At 46.0% G+C, this 22,225-nt stretch overlaps 1 protein-coding gene across 1 annotated transcript in view; it reads left to right on the top strand.

The window, feature by feature from the left end:
* The window catches only part of cep350 (centrosomal protein 350), a 43,931-nt gene that overhangs the window by 47 nt on the left and 21,659 nt on the right, over positions 1-22,225 (top strand). The window contains exons 1-18 of the mRNA XM_072681197.1: positions 1-83; positions 2,234-2,317; positions 4,999-5,074; positions 5,944-5,987; positions 6,388-6,502; positions 6,798-6,933; positions 8,438-8,970; positions 9,054-9,158; positions 10,026-10,142; positions 11,351-11,467; positions 12,504-12,699; positions 12,941-13,394; positions 14,965-15,083; positions 17,268-17,917; positions 18,006-18,260; positions 18,438-18,588; positions 19,005-19,114; positions 19,933-20,116. The exon at positions 1-83 is cut by the window's left edge and continues 47 nt beyond it. Coding sequence (XP_072537298.1) covers positions 5,014-5,074; positions 5,944-5,987; positions 6,388-6,502; positions 6,798-6,933; positions 8,438-8,970; positions 9,054-9,158; positions 10,026-10,142; positions 11,351-11,467; positions 12,504-12,699; positions 12,941-13,394; positions 14,965-15,083; positions 17,268-17,917; positions 18,006-18,260; positions 18,438-18,588; positions 19,005-19,114; positions 19,933-20,116 — 3,347 coding nt within the window. The 5' untranslated portion in view covers positions 1-83; positions 2,234-2,317; positions 4,999-5,013. The remainder of the gene's footprint in view (positions 84-2,233; positions 2,318-4,998; positions 5,075-5,943; positions 5,988-6,387; positions 6,503-6,797; positions 6,934-8,437; positions 8,971-9,053; positions 9,159-10,025; positions 10,143-11,350; positions 11,468-12,503; positions 12,700-12,940; positions 13,395-14,964; positions 15,084-17,267; positions 17,918-18,005; positions 18,261-18,437; positions 18,589-19,004; positions 19,115-19,932; positions 20,117-22,225) is intronic.

Below are 22,225 nucleotides of genomic sequence, written 5' to 3'. Positions count from 1 at the left end.
ATTCTGCCACACACACTCTCTCTCACACACACTCACACACACTCACACACACACTCACACACAGATTCACACGGCGGGTTCAGGTAAGGAGCATCAAAATACCACAGTCCGAGTGTTTGGGAGGCGGCCGGACTGTGTACTCTGTGTGTGTTCTCAGACCCGGCGCTAACTCGGCTAGCCTGCTAGCCTGCTAGCCGTTAGCCTGTTAGCCGTTAGCCTGCTAGCCTGCTAGCCTGTTAGCCGTTAGCCTGTTAGCCTGCTAGCCTGTTAGCCGTTAGCCTGTTAGCGGTGAAGTTTAGAGGTTCTGTTTATCTGGACTGTTTCTTCACTTGTTGGCGGAGAAGAGGCCGGGTCGTGTGCGGTGTTGGTCAGTGGCAGGGGCGGGGTGGTGGTGCTGCTGTGGGGGGGGGGGGGGGGGGGTGCTGAGGGGCTCCGGGCTCCGGGCTCCGGGTTCGCCAGTGTAAACAAGAGTTCCTCTAAACGTGTTCACGCGACTTTCACTGGATACATGGCTCGGTTCGGTTCGGGTCGGGCAGAGTCATTGGAGCAGCTCTGCTCGTGTTAAAGCGCCGGGTGTCAGCCTGCTCGCTGGGCTGGAGCGGGTTCCTGGTTCGGAGCCGCTGCGGCTCTTAAGGTGGACCGGAGAGCAGGAAGCCGAGCTGAGCCCACAGTAGAGCTGGGTCCCAGTAGATCCTCACCTGCTCTGCTGAGCTGGAGGGCTGAGCTGGACCTGTCTGTGTCTCACTGCGCTTTAAAGCAGGGCTGGGCGATATGTTCATGATACGATATCACGATATTTAAAGACTATTTATCTCGATACATGCAGAATAATCACACTCTGAAAACACCACCAGCATCAGACTCTCATAATCTGCAGCCCAGATCCTCTCCTGTACTGTAATAACAGTCTCCTCCATATGATTAGAGAAGATTACTGTGTCACCATAGCAACATTCATCACCATACCATAAATAAATATCGAAATATTGCCCAGCTTTACTTTAAAGCTCACATTTTAATTATAAGATAAGATAGTCCTTTATTAGTCCTGCAGTGGGGAAATTTCAGTGTAACAGCAGAAAGGGATAGCAGGACACTCAGTTACAAAAATTTAGATAAATAATTTACACTATATACACAAAATAAATAAGAATTAAAAAAGCAATAACAATAATTATGTACAGTAAGTCTGTAAAGATTTTAAGGTCTGACAATTTTATGTCCAAAACTTCAAAAAAAGTGATTAGCTAATAATTTAGAGAAATCAGTAGTAATGTAAATTAATTATTGAATTGTTTGTGTTATACTTCTATATAAAAAATGTGTTGCTGTAAATTTATCATATGAGCATCGTATCGGCCTTATTGATCTGCTATTGATTAATAGTCCAAAATTTGTAAGAGTCTTGAATTTCTGCTGCACACCCAGGTTAATGTAAATGAGTATTCAGTTAATTAAATCTTCAAGCATATTAGGTTTTATAAGATATATATATATATATATATATATATATATATATCTATATCTATATATATATATATATATATATATATATCTATATCTATATATAATAAAATAGTAATAGTGGGCAGTGGTAGCTCAGTGGTTAGAGCTCCGGGCTATTAATGACAGGGTTGTGGGTTCGATACCCGGCTCGGCAAGCTGCCACTGTTGGGACCCTTCACACTCTCTGCTCCCCAGGTGCTGGAGTTGGCTGACCACTGTGTGTGTGCTCACTGCCCCTAATTCACTAGTGTGTGTGTTTTTATATATATATATATATATATATGTATGTATGTATGTATGTGTGTGTATGTATGTATATATATATATATATATGTATGTGTGTGTATATATATGTGTATGTGTATATGTGTATATATATATATATATATGTATGATTATTATTTATATATGTATGTATGTAAAAAAATGTGTGTGTATATATATATATATATATATATATATATATATATATATATATATATATATAATTACACACACACACACATGCATGCATACATACATACGCACACAAGCTCAGAGTCCGAGAGTGTGTAAAGTTTGGGAGTGTGGTTCAGCTGACAGTTTGTGGTGATTGCTGTACTTAGTCTGTTTTCTATATCCTTTTATTGTAGAATTGCGCTCCTGTAAGTGTCCTCATGTCCCTCTGAAATCAATACACCCTGATCATCTAGACTAAAAGCTCTTCCGTTCGTTCTTCGTCCTGCAGGGTCTCTTCCCGTCTCCGGCCCCTGATGTGTGCAGCAGGCCGGAGGGCAGAGCCGGGTCGCGGTTCTCTGGAAGTTGCTGTAAGGTGAGGAAATGAGAACTTGGACAGATTATATTGAGGAATGCCTTTATATATAAAAGTGCCTTTATATATAAATGCCTTTATATATAAAGTCTTATACAGGTGATAATTAGACTTTAGGACACGCTGGAGTCTGATTGGTGTCCTTCATGCTGACAGTGAAAGTGGAATTGATTTATAAAGGCATAGGAATCATTTTCAGAGCCTGTGTTTTCATCTCGGTTTACGTACCAAAACAGTCTATTTTCAGACCACAATTATAATAATCACAATTAAATCAAAATAAAATGACAGAAACATTAAAAAAGAAGTAGAACAGAATGAAACATCTGTCTAATCAAACTGTCTAATCTGATCCATTAAACATATATAATATAGGAGCTCTCAGCAGATCTCCTCTTAGAATCAACAGGTTGCTGTTTACAGGAATGAGATTGGTGACAGTCCAGGTCCAGTGTTTGTTAGCAACATTAACCTAGCCAACCCCCCTCCTTTGTAAACTGAAGAAAGGCTTGGCTGATTGACTGGATCTGGGGTCAGCGAGCAATCATTCCCATCGTTTCTTCCCTGAACTGCTCCTTCAGCATTAACATATGAACACGGTTCGCTGAGACTCCTGCTGTTTTCCGACAGTGATGAAGCTCTGACTTGGGGCCGTGTAAAAATTAGCAGAAGAGAAAGTGCTGCTGCTGTTTATCTTTATCCTCTGCTGATGCCTGCAGGAGCGTCACTGCAGTTCACTGAAGTACTGCTGCTGCTGCTGCTTCCACCGCTGATGATAATAACTATAATTATAATATAATAAAGCAAAATCCGTAATTTTGAGGCGGTTCCTGAGCTGGCGCTGTGGTACGGTGCTCGTTGAACTCCAGGCTTTTTGAGCTTTAAGCTCTATTATTCAGTAACTGTGATAAAACAGCCAGTAGAAACTGGGGCTGCACCGAGTAGAGCTTCAGCGTTGTCCTCGCATTGTGCACATGTGCAATAGTCCCATCGCAAGACGTGCAGTGTCATGATAAGCAAAGTGAATTAGGTGTCATGCTACAGTTTATTTATTTATTTTTTGTTTATTTATTTTCCTGCTGCAAAAGGAAGCTTTGCACTATTCTTATTTTCCATATATGTCTCTTAGAGGCAGATTATTAGATCACCCTAATTTCTTTTGTTTCACACCTGTCATGGATTCACAGAGCACGTTGTAAATATAATAATGTATTAATGTAATATAATAAAATGAAAATGAAATGTCAAAAAAGGGTCTATATTGAGGAAGGGCTGGGGGGATATTAAAATTATATATATAATTAATTAATTATGGGAGAAAACACTAATTTTGCTTTTGTTATATTATTATTATTATTATTATTATTATTAGTGCTAGAAGTAGAAGCAGCAGCAGCAGTAGTAGTAGAAGCACAGATCTCATGCAGGCGCATATGCACATTATATATATATATATATATGTATTTATTTATTTATTTATAAATGTATTGCACTTTACCCCAGTGTCGTTCATCCCTAGTATCCACTACAGATGATCCAATAACTGCTATGAACTGTGTAACGTCGTTTGTGGATGAGGAATTGAATTATGGGCCCACATACAGACCTTAGGGGTTTGAAAGGATTAATCTTGGTCAGATAAAAGAGCACACCAAACACACAGTTCAGTCAAAGCGGTGGTTATAGTTTACTGTACTTTTCTCCATTGGCCACTTTAACCTTAATACCTTAAAACCTTAATGTTTTTAGTCTGTGATTAGCTACATGTATTGTGATAAATATGTCTTTAAATATTGTGATATGGTATTTTGAACAAATCGCCCAGCCAATATCTGATCTGATGCTCAGCTGTACTCAGCAGCTCGGCATGGTAAGTCAATTAATTAATGAATATATATATATATATATATATATATATCGTCGCAGGGGGAGAAACAGATTTCTTTAACATTGAATGGAAGTCAGTAATTGGTTTAAAGATCCAAGCCATGTTGGAGCATTTCTATTGGTCCGTTCATCATGGAATTCTGCTACAGTATAAAGAACAGCTGCCAGATTCACATTATGGAGGAAAGTGAGAAATGGCACACTGGACTGGACTGGACATTCCCAGTCATCTGTAGCTTCCATTACTATATAATAAAACATGGGAAACAATTAGGTTAATCATTTCCCTCCACCTCAATCCAGCCCTCCACCCAGTCCACCCTTTCAGAGACTGACTGACTGACCGGCCGACCGACCGACCGACCGACGGAGTATCGTTGGCTCTCTAAGCCGAGCTGATTGGACTGTAAAGCTGCTGTGGGTGTTGTGCACGGGTGTTTGAGAGGAACCCGTGACAGGGCTGGAATGCACAGCATGTGAAACATGAGCTCGCCTTACCGCCTGCTCCTTTACGGGACACTTTCTTTTTCGCTGCTGAACCCAATACTCACCCCAGGTTTAGCCATTTCCAGTTCCTTCACTATCTAAAACACCCACTGTCAGCACTTAGACTGCTGTGCCGCTCGAAAGCCCCCTACAGGACACACACTGTGTGACTGTCCGTGGCCTGCAGTCGTAACTCTCTTCATGTTTTGGCTGGTCAGCTACATTTGGGCTGGCTGCATTATTTAAATAAACTCGTTTATTTTTTAATTATTTATTTTAACATCATTTCCATCCTTTTCTATGTGCAGCTGGTTGCTGTAGCGATGTGGAGTGGACCGAGAGGAGAGGCCACAGGGCCTACATCTGCACCGGACAGCAGGAAAGGTGAGTATCCCCGTCCCAGTTGTCACCTTAACACATTAGTGTCCACTTGCGTTGCATGTCCAAATGTTTGTGGACACCTCTTCTAATAAATGCATTCAGCTGCTTTAAATTGCACCCATTGCTGACACAGATGTGCAAATGCACACACACTCGGCTTGTCTAGTCCCTGTAGAGAAGTACTGCCGATAGAATACGACTCTCTGGAGCACCATGCTGTCTAATGCCAGCTCTGGCCTAGAGGGCTATAACCCCCCCCCCAGCATTTAACAGTGGAGGAACTGTTGATGGTGGAGCTGAATGATGATGGTGGAGCTCCATCCAGTAGTTTTGGATGGGATGAGTTGGGGATGATATGGTGGGGTGGTGATAATCATCCAACATCTATGCAATGCTCCTCCTCCAAAATCTAGTAGAAAGTCTTCTTCTCTGGACAGTAGAGGCAGTTACTTCAACAGAAGTAAGAAGGATCAACTCTTTTAATACTGTAAAGACAGAAGAAAGGCGTCCAAATACTTTTGTCCTTTTAGTGTACCTTACGTTTTCTTTTACACACTTTTATTCACTTATTTTATTCACTTTCTCATTTGTAATCTATTCTTTGGTCAAATCAGATTTTTACCAAAGCAGCACACAACCCTTGTTTGTTTGGGAATAAAAGTATATTAACAAATCAGTTCCTTTGAGGTTTAACTCTACAGAGTGCCATCGCTTTAGACTAGTCAGAACAAGTCCTTTGGCATTTTTCATCATCACACTATTTGTAGCTGTTGCACATGAGTGACACTATTAACACCTACATGCTGGTGAAGTGAGTGTGTGTTCTGCGTTCTTCCTCTCAGCCTAACGGCCTGTGTGTTTCTCCCCCACAGAGATATCGTCTGCATGGAGGAATCTAAACCAGAGCAAGGCTGCGGTAAGATGTATAAGAGAGACGCCGCCTAAAGCTGAACGTACACAGCTGAAACAGACAGCTTTTGGAGTGCTGTTTGTCCTCAGGATTAAACCCTTACAGTGGGGATTAAGCCTAGTCATAGACTATTTCCTCTTTCAGAATGTTTTGTAGTTTAAATCCTTGGGGTAATCTTTCATTAAGGGGGTTATTCCTTCCCAAATGTGTATTATATCATTTTTTTGGTATGTATTTTTTTTTTTTTACTAGCCACCCATAATTAATACAAATCGCCCCCAAAAAACGTATTTCTCAAACATATGGGAAAAAAGCTATTGTAAATATATACATATACAGTACACATAATGGTAATATAAGTATATTATGTGTGTGTATAATGCTAACAGCGCCCTGTGTGTTTCAGTTGCGGCATATAGAGAATCGTCTGGAAGCCGTGGCCGGCTCAGGGGTGGTGCTGGACACGCTGCTGAACACAGAGAAAACACCTGTCGGTGGCAGTCGCAAAGCCAGCCGCAGAGGTAACACACACACACACACTCAAACGAATGGACTGAAGGAGAAATCCCCTTCTGTTTCAATTGGAGCTCCCACACTGACGACGCCAGACACCAAGATGACAAATACACTCAGTCAGAGCAGAACAGCCCCTCCAAGCCAAAGACCGATGTCTGCACACCATTTCCGTTCATTCAGAATTTTTACATGATCTCAAAGCAGCCAAGCTTTTATCACAGACACCTTCTCACTGATCTTGTTCTGATCCAGTTCTGAGCCTCTTCCTGATGACAGCGCTTTGTGTTTTGCTCACCACAGAGAGGCGTGGAACGGACGATCCTGCAGCGTCCAAGTCCCAGAGGAGCCGAAACCCAGAAAAGAGCTCCCGCAGCCCCCTGAGAAACAGCACGCAGGACAACAGCACAGAGAGGCCGCACACACACTCCTCCCACAGGTAGGAGTTACACAGGCCGTGTGCCGATATGTCAGAAAGTCTGTGGATCGTTGCAGTGGTATGTCAGCATGACGTGAAGTCAGTGTGTCTGTATTATCAGCATGCCAGTATATTAGCGTATCAGTACATTGCCATTCCATCAGTATTTAGATATATCAGGGTGTTCTGTATAGCATGGTTCAGAGTGTACGTCGCTGTGGATCAGCCAAATCCCTGAGTGAGCTGGGTGCGTCGACCCGCCCATTATTGGGTTGCGTCTTCCCACCTGTTCCCCTGGGTGGGTCTTTCTGCCAGTTCCCTGGGTGCGGCGGCACGCCCGTTGCCTGGGTGCGGCGGCACACCTGTTGGAACGCCCGTTGCCTGGTTGCGGCGGCCCGCCCGTTGCCTGGTTGCGGCGGCCCGCCCGTTGCCTGGTTACGTTCCCTGGTTGCGGTGGCATGCCCGTTCCCTTGTTGCATTCCCTGGTTGCAGTGGTCCGCCCGTTCCCTGGTTGCGGCGGCCCGCCCGTTTCCTGGTTGCGTTCCCTGGTTGCGGCGGCCCGCCCCGTTCCCTGGTTCCGTTCCCTGGTTGCGGTGGCATGCCCGTTTCCTGGTTGCATTCCCTGGTTGCGGCGGCCATCCCCGCTCCCTGGTTCTGTTCCCTGGTTGCGGTGGCATGCCCGTTCCCTTGTTGCATTCCCTGGTTGCAGTGGTCCGCCCATTCCCTGGTTACGTTCCCTGGTTGCGGCGGCCCGCCCGTTCCCTGGTTGCGGCGGCATGCCCGTTTCCTGGTTGCATTCCCTGGTTGCGGCGGCCCGCCCCGTTCCCTGGTTCCGTTCCCTGGTTGCGGTGGCATGCCCGTTTCCTGGTTGCATTCCCTGGTTGCGGCGGCCATCCCCGCTCCCTGGTTCTGTTCCCTGGTTGCGGTGGCATGCCCGTTCCCTTGTTGCATTCCCTGGTTGCAGTGGTCCGCCCATTCCCTGGTTACGTTCCCTGGTTGCGGCGGCCCGCCCGTTCCCTGGTTGCGGCGGCCCGCCCGTTCCCTGGTTGCGGCGGCCCGCCCGTTCCCTGGTTGCGGCGGCCCGCCCGTTCCCTGGTTGCGGCGGCCCGCCCGTTCCCTGGTTGCATTCCCTGGTTGCGGCGGCCTGCCCCGTTCCCTGGTTGCGTTCCCTGGTTGCGGCGGCCTGCCCCGTTCCCTGGTTCCGTTCCCTGGTTCCGGTGGCATGCCCGTTGCCTGGGTGCGGTGGCACGCCTGTTGGCACACCCGTTGCCTGGGTGCAGCACTCTTTTCTGTCAATTTTCTGTAGAAGTACCTCAGTACATTGGTGTATCGTGTATTGATCTTGATTGTACATTACAGTACAATCGGACCGTCAGTGTTTTCGTATGTTGGTATGTAAGTAGATTACTGTGCAACTTTGACATTACTTCAGTACATTGGTATGCTCATGTCAATAGGTCATCATATTGGTATGAGAATATTTGTATGTCTGTGCATCATATTATAAACTCTGTGTGTGTTCCAGGGAGGTGCATCATCATCATCATCATCCTCCTCCTCCTCCTCCTGTTCCTCGCTGTGTGTCGGATCTGTGCGTGTCTGCCCCCTCAGCAGCTCTGAGTGAGCTGGTGTATGAGCGAGACTCGCGGCCGGTTCAGACGGCCGATCTTGACAGCACTCGCTCCTCCGCGCTGGACAACACCACCATTCGCTTCCTCAATGACCCTCCTTTTCCAGGATCACCTGGGGCAGAGGTCAGACCCGGAGGCCTGCAGACAGATGGCCAGACGGGGGCACTGGCGGGCTCTGTGTCATCCAGCCCGGGGTCGGCGTCGGCACGGCTGGAGAAACTGCGTCAGCGGCAGACGGACGGGAAGCTGGATAAGCTAAAGGAGCGAATCCGCAGACAGAGGGAGCAGCTGGAGGAAACCGCAGAGAGAGAGAGAGTGATCGGCCGTCTGGAGCAGCCGGTGGGCATCGGGGCATCACTGGGTACTACGGTGCCTACTGCTAAAGTACGCAAAGTGGCACCTGCTCCACCTGCACCCATCTATAAAGGTAAGAGCAGGTGCCTGTGAAGTTTGAGGAGAGTTTGGAGGAACTGTGTCGATGCTCGCAGGTTGACGTCCGTCTCCTTTCAGGGTTCAACACGAGCGAGACCACGATCCGCACTGCGGATGGAAGGGTGTGGGGGGAGGAGGAGTTCCACAACTACAGCAGAGAGATCTACACACACCACCTTACCGGTACACACACATGCACACATCTGATAACACAGGTTCATAATCAGTTAAATACAGTGAATCCTCAGTACCATACAAAAAATCTCAATCTTTTGTGTAAATCGGAGCGTAAAGCTGCTGATCTGCTCAGTAAATCACTGATATTAGAATAAACACTAATAATAATAACACTATATAATACAGAAAGTGGTGGTGGTTCTCCATCACTGTGTTCATCATTAGAACATCTCCAAAGTTCTCCTCATGGAGTCTAGTGTTATTTAGAGTTCTCCTCAGATCAACACCTGGTTTGGTGGTAAATCAGGGCTTAATGATGGTGAATCAGGTGAGCTGCTGCTGCCTGGACTGGGGGGGGGCGTCCAGGAGAACCCTGAAAGGAACCGAGCTCTGTTCTTCAGACTAGCTCACCAACAAGATCTCACTACTTTCTTCAGAATGAGAAGCTCTTGTTTTTCCTTTTTACTGGATTTATGTTCACCTGCATCTGTTCAAATGAGATCTGGAGCTTCTACAGTATGTGTGTGAGATTAACACTTCTGCATGTATATTATTTACATCCATATTCATACGCCGTGTGCAAGTGCTGGCCAATCACGACCATGTTATAAACTTCAGCATCTGACCTACATCTGCTGTTAACACACTCTCAGTGTGTGTGAGAACACAGTTTCACAATGTTTCCCAGCCCAGTCCTTTGAGACTGCTTTCCTGCACACCTATACCGCCAAGCTATCGGGACCTGTGATCTAGCATACAGAAATAAGAGTGTGCTGTGGGGGAAGGTGGGAAATGGGGTCCCAAAGGACTGGCTTAGGAAACATAGTTGTAGTTAAGGTTTTAATTAAGAGGCTGGTTGTTTTTCTCTCTCAGACGGAGTGAAGCAGAAACCGAAGGAGAAAGAGAAGAAGGTACTGGAGAGGAAAGCAGTCAAACCTGTGAGGAAGATTCACAGATCAGCTTCTGTTCCAGACCCACAAACCAGACCAGGTATCTCACACTATGACTCAGTCTGTCTCAAGCTGGGTTCAGAATGCATTCAGCTTTTTACCTAGATTTTTTTTTTTTGCTCCTCCAGCTCTTTTGCAGATCATCATAATCACTGTAATCAGTTATGATGATTCTGTAGAGATGTGTAATCTCTCCATTTCCCAGTGTTGGTGTGTTTAGAGAGATGACCCCTGCAGGAGAACTCTGTATTAAGGGAGCTTGATTTCACAGAGTTCCTGAGGGGAAACAGGACTCAACAGCAGGTTTATCAGCAGCCTGCAGTAAAATTCAGTGAAATAAAACTAAATAATAAACAGCCAAAATGGGATTTAAATACATTAAGAAAAGATTATAGTGAAAAAACTATAGTGTAGAAAACTTCAGTCCCACATTTATTATGCTCTATACGTCCAAATATTTGTGGACATCCCATTCTAATGAATGCAGTCATTGCTGACACACGTGCAAATGCGCACACACGCACACACACAGCTAGTCTAGTCCCTGTAGAGAATTTCTGCCAATAGAATAGGCAGCATTAATCATGAGCCTATTGAGCCTATTTATGAGGTGTGGTGGTGATCATCATCCAATATCCTGACCTCACTAATGCTCTTGTCAGTGAATGCAATCAAATGCTCACAGCAGTGCTCCTCTAAAATCTAGGGTTTTTTAATATTGCGATATGTATTGCACAACAAATATTTATTATTTTTTTCCCAGTATTGTGTAACCCTACTTCAGATAGTTTTAGAGTTCTGCACTCATTTAGATTTCGCTTCCAGCTGGTTAAATCTAATTGTCAAAGTCAAGTCTTGTTTAATTTCAGTAAAATCTAATCTGTACCATACAAACACATTCTGCACCCTGCACTTACTACTGAAACCCCTATGCACAGTCACACTGCACCCACAAAGACTTTCCCCACCCACACTACACCTGAACTCACACCCATCCAGTGTCTTTAGTAAGTAATGTAAATATTCAGATTGTATTAAACCTGTACATTTAAACTGCTTCAAAGCAGTGCAGTATTGTAAAGAGTGTGTGAGCGTGTGCATAGTACAAGTTAATGTGGAAATATTCAGTACTTCCATATCAGTAGTTCTTTTTTTGTACCACTGTGAGGGACGATGCACCCAGGTTTGACAGTAAGAAGTGACTGTAAACATTATTTGATCTTATTGGAAGATGCTCTGTCTCCACAGTGATCAGCACATCGTCATGGCGAGAAGGGCAGAAGTTGGTGAAGATGATCCTGGGTCCGTCACCGCGATTGCCCAGCGAGCCTCGGGCTCAGTCTGCAGAGAGAGAGCGCCGGACAGGTGAGAGCACACCCGCAGCACTTAACACTGCCTCACAGCATCACAATGTTTCTGAAATATGATTCCCAAAATAATGCATTATACATATGTATGTATGTGTGTGTGTGTGTGTGTGTGTGTGTGTGTAAATTATACACACACATGCATACAGTGGGACCAAAAAGTATTTAGTCAGCCACTGATTGTGCAAGTTCTCCTGCTTAGAAAGAAAAGAGAGGTCTGTAATTAAAAAAAATTAAAAAATCCAGGAAATCACATTGTCTGATTTTTAAAGAAGTTATTTGTTAATTATGGTGGAAAATAAGTATTTGGTCAATAACAAATTCAGCTCAATACTTTGTAATATAACCTTTGTTGCTGTTGACAGAGGTCAAACGTTCAACTCCCTCCACAAAATTTCTATAGGGTTGAGGTCTGGAGACTGGCTAGGCCACTCCAGGACCTTGAAATGCTTTTTACAGAGCCACTCCTTCGTTGCCTGAGCGGTGTGTTTGGGGTCATTGTCATGCTGGAAGACCCAGCCATGCTCCATCTTCAATGCTCTCACTGATGGAAGGAGGTTTTGGCTTAAAATCAGTTTCACTGACTGTGCTGAGCGACTCCGCACTGCTCGCTGACCGTAATGACCAGGGATTGACTGACTCTCTTTCTGATTCACTGCACATTATTTCCTCTCCAGTGTGACACACAGGCCAGGGCAGAAGTAGGGGGGGGGGTTTACAGCCTCTGGAGGGGAAATGCTACAGTAATGATTTCAGCTCTTTATACCGGGTTATGGTGGAAGATGTACTGTGCTGCTGTTCTTATTCTGGGAAATGTAGTTACATACTACACCAGTTCTTCAATTAATTAATTAATTACTTAATTAATTAGACAACAGTGATGTACACCTTCGCAGGTACGTCCCTGGATGGTGTGGCCCAATCGGTGGGTTTCGAACCTTCAGCCTAGAACAGTCAGCTTGGATGGATTTTTGAATAATGGCCGTACAGAACACCATACCTGCCTCCCTTTTCACTCCCGCTCCTCTCTGTAGGCGCTGCGTCTCGCTCAAGTTCTGACCCTCGGCTGGAGCTCAATCGCCGCTCGAGGCCGAACAGCACAGAGAGGCAAACGACAAAGATCTCTCGACCAGCAGGGGGTGATAGAGGCAGAGACACTGCAGCCAAGGCCATCCCCCAACCAGCAGGGGGCGATAGGAGCCGAAAAACTGCAACAACGGAGTCTTCCAGGTGGGGTTTAAAAGTACAAACTAGTGATGACTAAAAATGTATATGATTTTTTTTTTTCTCTCGACACATTTAAAAGTCATGGATTAACCAGAGTGGGAATTCAAATATTTATTGATTATTGATTTTATAAAGTTAGGAAGAAACCTGTTTATTACTTAATTTTGTAATTTTTGTGATGTAATGGTTCGACTGATGCAAAATGATAAATTTGTGCTCTTACCGAACCCATCTTCACTTCCAGGCCAGCAGGAGGCGACAGAGGGAAGTCTCCCAGCACTGATCTCCTCTCAGCAGACATCCAGGGTATCCTAGATGACCTGCAGCTGGAGGGCAAGGCTGAAGGACCTGAAGAGGGCTCAGCTAGCAGGAGGAGTGCAGGGCGGAGCACTCGAGCTCCCGTCCGAACGTCCCGCAGCGCCAGTCCTGCTAAGCCCCGCCCAGAGAAGAAGCGGCAATACGATGCGGAGGCGGTGCGTCTGTACATCGCTCGGCAACAGGAGGACCGGAAACGGAAGCAGGCGGAGGAGAGGCGGAGCCAGAAGGAGGCAGAGGAAAGGAGGAGTCAGCGCCTGCAGGAGCTCTACAGGAGGCAGAGAGAAGGAGTGGCCAAGCCGCAGGATCCTCTCCCAAATTCCACGCATACCCTTCTGCAGGACACTTACACTAAACTGCTACTGGAGCACACACTGCAGCAGGTGAACATGCGCACGCACACACACACACACACACACACACACACACATACATACATATGTAACAGGAGTGTTGTGGGGCTCCATATCCAAAGAAGAGGATTTGCCTCTGTGGTTGAAGGGGCTAAATTTTAAACCTCCTCCCAAACGTCTGTCCGTCTGCTAGAGCTGGGCAATATGATGATATTTTTTATCGTATGGTGATAAATGTTGTTATGGTGATACGATAAGCTTTACTAATCGTACGTAGGAGACTGTTAGTGCTAATAAACACATTAATAAACACAGCTGCAGGGTTCATTACTAACAGTGTAATTAGACTGAAGGGTTCATTAGATGAAGAGCAGCAGATGTAGAGTATAAATCACTGTATTCAGTACAGGAGAGGATCTGAGTAGTAGATTATAAGAATCGGATACTGGTGGTGTTTTTAGTGTGTGATTATTCTACATGTATCGTATTTTTTTTACCATATCGCCCTGCCCTACTGTCTGCTCTTATCATTTTGTGGAGGGAAGCTGTTATTAAGCTCTGGCAAGGCGGACCCGTTGAGTGCCTGTGAGGCTGTTAGGTAGGATGTTAGCCTTAGAGCTAACCTAGCTACGAACCTTACAAGCACCCGACACATCCTCTTCATAACGGCTTCATAACCGAGCTGTTTCTCTGGGCACCACAGAATGGTAAGAGCAGACCTATGGATGCTTGGGTGGATGTTTGTCCTCTTCTTTTGAAGGAGGTGGATCGAAGTTATATGAAGCTCCTCAACACCCTGTGGTTTATTTTTTCGTTGTTCAAGACAAAAATCGACAAAATCGTTCCTAATTGTTCCTATTATTGTGACGCCCTCAAACAGAACACATTATACTACTCACTGCATGTTCATCATCACTGTGGGTGATATCTGTATCGACTGATCAGGTGTAGCAGATGCCACACCCTCATTGTTTAATGAAAAATAAGGCAGATCTGATCTGAGATCAGGCCTGACTGCTAATATATTAAAAAAAACCCGAAGCCAGTGTTTCACACACATAGCTATAGGCTTTAATGCTGAGAGCGAGCGAGTGAGTGTAGTGTAGTGTGTGAGAATTGCCCGTAGCCACAGGCTTTCAAAAATGCTGCCTAAGTTCAGCACATGGTCAGTAGACCAGTCCGTAAAGCGAAACCCGGGCCTGTGAAAGAATGCCTGACTCCAGCCTGAAACTTGATCTTTTGTCAGACTCTTAATTAAACAGCCTGTTTGTTAATTAATTAATTAATTAATTGCGTACTTTCACACATGTTCTACATGGACCTGTAGGGTGTGTGTCCTCTAAGGTATCAGCAGTGAAGGCAGTAACACTATAAATGTGTTCCTGAAGCTCGCGCTTTGCAGCCTAATGGCAAAACCACCCCGTCACACGACTCTTTGTTCTGATCCTGTCTGAGTGTATGATGGTTTTCTTCAGCGTCTGAAGAGTGGAAGTACTTTATTGATCCAGAATAAAATTACGTTCTGATATTTTCTGATATTAGAGTTGTAGGAGGTGTGTTCATGGTGTGTGTGTGTGTGTGTTTTGTGTGTGTGCTGTAGCCAAGGCCAGTGTACCAGCCGTCTGGAGAATCGGATAAAGAGAATAAAAGACAGGAGCCCCTGAGCCCCTCCCACAGTGACCTGTCTGTATCAGAGCACGGACCACCAGCACTGTCTAGGTAACTAACCCAAACACACACACACACTTTTATTTTTCATGTATTCCCTATTTGATCAGCTACATTAGTTATCCTATCGTGTTTAAACACACACTCACATCAGCAACGGTACGCATATAAGTAGCTAGTATGGGTGTGTAAACCTACACTATATGGACAAAAGTATTGGGACACCTGCTCATTCACTGTTTCTTCTGAAATCAAGGGTATTAAAAGAGCTGACCCTGCTTTTACATTTATGCCATTTAGATGACGCTCTTATCCAGAGCGACTTACAAGGTTGCTCCTATTACAGAGTTGGGCCAGCAGTGTTAGGAGTCTGGCCCATAGACTCTTATTGGTGTAGCGCAGCATAGTCACCCAGACCGGGAATCGAACCCCAGTCTCCCACAAGGTGTGATAGCTCAGTGGCAGGTAGTGGTGTTATCTGTTGTGCCACACCAACCACCTTTTGTTGCTTTGTTGCTTTTGTTGGAGTAACTGTCTCTACTGTCCGGACTAGATTTTTGTAGGATCATTGCTGTGAGGATTTGATTGCATTCAGCAATTCAGGTCAGGATGTCGGATGATGATCATCACCACACCTCCTCCTAAACTCCCCAACTTGTCCCAAAAGTACTGGATGGAGCTCCACCTCCATCATTCCAGAGAACACAGTTCTTCTTGCACTGCTCCACAGCTCCTCAATGCTCGGGGGCTTTATACCCCTCTAGCCCACGCCTGGCATTATTAGGCAGCTTGGAGTTGTTTTCTGATGGTCAGTAAACAGAGCGTTATTTACTGTGAACTCGATCCTGTCTGAACATGCAGAACCAGCCCTGCCTGTTTCCTCAGTTTGACAGCTGTTAGGACGACTTCTGGCTGGGCGTCCGTCTGCGCTGTGCATACACAAGCGTTGATATGGAGGGTTATCAGGAGTGGCTGAGTCACATGACTACCAGCTCCTACCTGTTTCCATAGAACCCAGCAGCGCTTGCCCCGTTAACTGACGCCTGTCAGAGTGAACATATCTGCAGTCTTGAAGCGGCCTTAAAAGTGTGGAAAGAGGTGGTGCTTTTTTTGGGACAGCACTGTTCACTCCTGCACGGCATGCTGGTTCTGATCCCAGGTGTGTGTGTGTGTGTGTGTGTGGTTGTTGCTGAATGGAAAAGCAGGTCACTGCTGGTTTGAGAATACTGCTGGTTTGAGAATACTGCTGAAGACTTTCTTTAACAGAATGAAGTGAATAAGGCTGTCTCCTCAGATGGGCCAGTGAGCTAGGAATAACTGGGCCAGGGTTGGATGCAAAAGCCACAAGCAGCAATTTGCGGGATCTAAGTACCAGTCAGCTTATGATGTTCCCAAAAGCAGCCTTTACTCACACTGTCCAAATGTTTGTGGACACCCCTTCTAATAAGTGCATTCAGCCACTTTACGTTGCACCCATTGCTGACACAGATGTGCAAATGCACACACAAAGCTTGTCTAGTCCCTGTAGTAGAGAAGTACTGCCAATAGAATAGGACTCTCTGGAGCAGATCAACACTGATGACCCTATTGGCTCCATGCTGTCTAATAATGCCAGGCGTGAGCTAGAGGGGTATAATAAAGCCCCCCAGCATTGAGGAGCTGTGGAGCAGTGGAGGAACTGTGTTCTCTGGAATGATGGTGGTGGAGCTCCATCCAGTACTTTTGAGATGAGGTGGGTTGGTGATCATCCAACATACTGACCTCACTAACACTGTCCCTGAATGCAATCAGATCCTCACAGCAATGTTCTTTTTAAAAATCTAGACAGTAGAGACAGTTACTCCAACAGAATCAGGATCAGCGCTTTTAATACCCTTGATTTCAGAAGAAACACTGAATGAGCAGTGTCCCAATACTTTTGTTCAAATAGTGTACATGAGTGTTCATATATATATATATATATATATATATATATATATATATATATATATATATATATATATATAAATAAAATTTGGAAAAAGACCTTGGAAGGTTTTTGAGAAGTTATGATTACTTTTGGTTCATAAACCAATGTGTTATTAGTGTAAGAGGATTTAAATTAAAAAAATTTTTTACAGTAATATTTTATTTATTTATTTATTTTAATAAAGCCTTCTACAGACTGTAACACCTCTTTTATACTCATACAATAGACATCTGGCTGTTATTCTCTTTGTGTGTCTCTCTCTCTAGGGCTGAGCTCGGCGTGTGTTCTTTGCCCAGCGCTGCCTCTCTGGTGCCCTCTACTGGCCAGCTCTTCTCACAGCTCCTGGCTATGGAAGGTGCAGCAGCTCCACAACCTGTAGATCTCTCTGCCACGCACACTATCAACACACACCAGAGCAAAACCACCCGCATCGACACACACGCGCACTCCAACAGGCTGAGCCGCGTGGAGGCTCTGAAGGCCAGCGCTGCGTCTCTGTCCAGCCGGATAGAAAGTGAAGCTCGGAAACTCGCCGGAGGAGGAATCAACTACGGAGTCAACTGCAGCCGCAATGTTGGCACAGGACTTCCCGTAATCCCTCAGGATGACGAAGCCCGGTGGTTAAAGTCGCTCAGCCCGCCGGTCAGGGAGTCCCCAGGGGCCGCCGATGAGCCAACTCAGAGGATCCAGAGGCTCCTCCGTGCGGGCCAGAGTGCGTTCGGTGGGGATCCGGCCGAGCTTCCGGGGGTCGGAAACCTCTACAGCTTCGGCTCTGTAGAGAGAAGAGACTACGCAGCCAAGCCCCGCCCGTCTCCACCTAAAAATGCCCTGCCGGAGCCTCTGGACTCCAGCGGAGGCTCCATCAGCGAAGGCCTGCTCACTGACAACAGCCTGTCAGACGCTGAGGACCATCCAGGTGATATTTGCTCTTCAGTCGTATGAGTAATGGTTGTGGTCTGTTTTCTTGCACCCCTAACCACTAACACACCCCTCCGATTTTCCAGGTGACCCCTCAGGTGTCCTGCGGGACCTTCCCAAACCCTCTCTTAAACTGTCTGGGGCAGATTACTGTGCCAGTCTACAGAATGGCCACGCCCAAGACCCAATCACGCTCTTCCAGAGAGAGGCAGAGCATCACTCTCCTTACAGGCCTCCAGCCGCACCTCAGGACAGCAGGCCACCGTGGGACGATCTGGCCAAGGGGAGCCCCCACAGCGTCATCAACATCTTCACCAAAAACCTGCACAGCTACAACAAAGGTAGCTTTCATAGAACCACTGTTAAAAGTCCTGTTATTAAAGAAATGTAGGCTAGGTTCTCTCCGCAGGTAAACGGAGCCCAAATCTGCGTCTGATTAACCAGATTGGAATTCATGACACCTTTACATCAATCCAACTCGTATATTCACCTGTGTGTGTGTTTGTGTGTGTATGCAGTGCTGGATGTGGGAGGAGAGAGGGTTACTCCTGTTCTCCGTGCTGCTGGATCTGCCTCTGCCTCTCTGAACGGCACAGCCTATGAGGACGACTTCATTTCCTCCCGCAGCAGCAGCCAGTCAGCGTCAAAGAGAACTGCTGCCAGCCTCAGGTAACACCTGGCCCACACCTGAACTCGGACAGTGCAGCAGTGTACCACCATAGAAAGTCAGATATCTTGAGCCCAGAGTTGAGGATTATCCAGTGGGACGCCCTCACTTCTCTTCCTTTTGGATAGGCGTCACTTAAGCTTAAGTTATCTGGCTAACTGATGAATCCTGCTTTGTGGTACACCCCTCTTAGATAAGCTGCAGGCCCACTCCTCTAATTTCCAGGCCACAGATAAACACATTAACCTGTAAATGATCCTGTGGCTGAGTAGTTTAATGATTGGGCCACTAGATGGCAGTGCTCTCCTGTGATCATGGTGTTAATGTTTAAACTGTACAACGCACACCCACTCAGTGGTGGTTCATTCATGAGTATATGCAGTGTGACCGACTGTGTGTGTGTGTGATGTCTCTGCAGTAATGGCCACAGTGCTACAGGTGCTGATGAGAGGAGAGAAAATGAGAAATCTTCTAAATCCTCCACCCCACTGTCCTCCCCACACTCCACACACTCCACCAGCAGGAGAGGTAAGAGGCAAGAGGTGCACACACACACACACACACACACACACACACACACACACGCGCGCGCATTCATCCTCAATCCTCATAGTATCTGCAAGGATGGTCTTATAAATGCAGCATATACATGTTTGTGGACACCCCTTCTAATGAATGCAATCAGCTAGTTGAAGTTGTACCCGTTGCTGACACAGATGTCTAAATGCACACAAACAGCTTGTCTAGTCCCCCCAGAGCAGTATTGGTGACTTGAACCTATTGGCACCATGCTGCCTAATGCCAGGCATGGGTTAGAGGGCTATAAAGCCCCCCAGCATTGAGCTGTGGAGCAGTGGAAGAACTGTGTTGGTGGTGCTCCCTCCGGTGCTTTTTGGATGAGGTGGGATGGTGATCATCCAACATCTTAACTTCATTAATGCCGAAAATATTAATCCTCACAATTTTCCTAAATCTAGACGGTAGAGACTTTTTTTAATGCCCCTGATTTCAGAAGAAACCGTGAATGACGTGTCCCATTACTTTTGTCCAGTGCTGTTCAGTTATGATTAACTTTTAGACACTGTTAGCACTGTTGAATAAGGCATTCCTTTAAGGATGTATACACATCGAATACTGCATTATTCATTCAGTAAGGGTGGATCTGCTACAGGCCCTATAATATGCATTGCGATTCATTAATTAAGTAATTAATTAATACATATTCTGAATGAAACGACTGCTCTCTGACCAGAGCTGTGCAGTAGAACCGTTCACATGCCTTGCTCCAACAGAGCTCTAGTGAATTGCTCACACAGGCTTATTAATATTTTCATCACTTATTGCAGGATCAGAGAGGAGCCTTGAGCGCCCCTTGGTGGACGGGCAGAGGAGTGCATCCTTTCCCGCCTCTGAGCTGCAGTGGAACGGAGTGAAAAATAGCAGCTCCACGAACGGCTCCCCGCGAGGCTCTCACAGGACCGCCGACACTGACAGCACAGCAGGGGGCGCTTCAGTCCACTCCGTTCACAGGTGAGCCCGTCTGTACTGGGAAAATTCCGAGCTGCAGAAATTCCCCTCCCAGCTGCTAACGGGGCGTGGTTCTGAGATATGACGGAGGGTCTGTTTTGGAGGTATACCAGTGGTGTCCAGTGCATCAGTGTTTCTCAGGCTGGGTGTGAGTGGAAACGGCACGTTGCTGACATAGATATGCAAATGGTGGTAGGTGTTGCGCAACAGATAACACTACCTGCCACTGAGCTGCCACACCATGTGGGAGACTGGGGTTCGATTCCTGGTCTGGGTGACTGTGCTGCGCTACACCAATAAGAGTCCTTGGGTAAGACTCCTAACACTACATTGGCCCACCTCTGTAATACGAGTAACCTCGTAAGTCGCTCTGGATAAGAGCATCAGCTAAATGCTGTAAATGCAAATGCGCCCACACACCCACACACCACTTATATAGTCTAGTGGTTGTCTAGTAGAGCAGTATTGCTCTGGAGCAACAAGGACCTAGCTAGAGGGGTATAAAAACCCCCAGCATTAAGCAGTGGAGCAGTGTTATCCAGAGTGACTTACAGAAGTGCTTTGATGTCCATTATGGGAATAAATTAACCATACTGCCCAGATCTACTGATGACCTGATCTCCCTGACAATTAACGCCCATGTCAGGATGCTGACTTCAGCTCTGTCTTTAACTCTTCTACACACTTTACTGCAGTAGTTACAGTTTGTGTAGTTGGTTTATTATTATTATTATTACTATTATTATTATTGAATCTTGGAGATTTAAATCCTGACCTCAAAAGTGTCCATTGTTGTTCTGTTTAGCTAGTCAGCTCATCTTCTCAGGGTTAACGTCACTTAAAGTGGTGTTTCACCAGCATGGTCACAAACTACCGGCTTCCCGCCCCCAAACTGCAGTAATAACACTGAAGCCACCTGAAGCAGGAAAGTGGAATGTCCTGAAACGTGTCCCTGCGGAGGTGTTTGGATTGGGGGGGTGACTGACACTGATCCAGTTTAGCCTCATTATTGAAATGCCACTCTACAGCCTCGCACCACAGTGCCAGGAGAAACAGAGGAGCTGCTGTTGGCCGGTTTAGACTGAAGTGTGCAGAACAGCCTGCCAGGAGAAAGGAGAGGGGGCTGGGACACACACACACACACACACACACACACACACACACACACACACACACAAACCTCACACACAGGCTTCTTTGTTTGGCCGGACAGCCCCTGAGATATCCCTGCTGCAGGTCAGGCTGGTTGCCAGGGAGATGTATTTCTCTAGTGGTATTTCTGAAAGCTCAAGTAGCAGATTCTGTTCATACCTTACTGTGTGTGTGTGTGTGTGTGTGTGTGTGTGTGTGTGTGTGTGTGTGTGTGTGTGTGTGTGTGTGTGTGCGCGCGCGCGCGCGCGCACACTGCTTGTGTCTGGAGTAGGATTAAATGAAATGACTAATGTTCAGTTATTAATCTTAATATATATATATATATATATATATATATATGTGTGCATCACAGACAAAACATACATGTCCAAATATTTATGGACACCCCTTCTAATGAGTGCATTCAGCTACTTTAAGTTGCATCCATTGCTGACACAGATGTGAAAATGCACACATCTAGTCCCTGTAGAGAAGAAGTACTGCCAATAGAATAGGACACTCTGGAGCAGATCAACACTGATGAACCTATTGGCTCCATGCCACCTAATAATGCCAGGCGTGGGCTAGTAGAGGGGTATAAAGCCCCCCAGCATTGAGCTGTGGAGCAGTGGAAGAACTGTGTTCTCTGGAATGATGGTGGTGATGGTCCATCCAGTAGTTTTGGATGGGATGAGTTGGGGATGATGAGGTGGAGTGGTGATCATCATCTAACATCCTGACCTCACTAACACCTGAACGCAATCAATCAAATCCTCACAGCAATGCTCCTCCTCCAAAATCTAGTAGAAAGTCTTCTTCTCTGGACAGTAGAGGCAGTTACTCCAACAAAAGCAGGATCAGCTCTTCTAATACCCTTGATTTCAGAAGAAATCTTGGGATTGGTCAGTGGTTTTAGATGCGAACACTCGTTACCCACCTCTAGTGATAATTATTTGGTGGCTGATCATGTTCGGTTCGGTT

Source organism: Salminus brasiliensis, chromosome 6 (assembly GCF_030463535.1).
Source record: "Salminus brasiliensis chromosome 6, fSalBra1.hap2, whole genome shotgun sequence".
In the NCBI taxonomy this organism is placed as follows: Eukaryota; Metazoa; Chordata; class Actinopteri; order Characiformes; family Bryconidae; genus Salminus; species Salminus brasiliensis.
The sequence above is the reverse complement of the archived record's forward strand: the minus strand, read 5'-3'. Positions and strand labels throughout refer to the sequence as shown.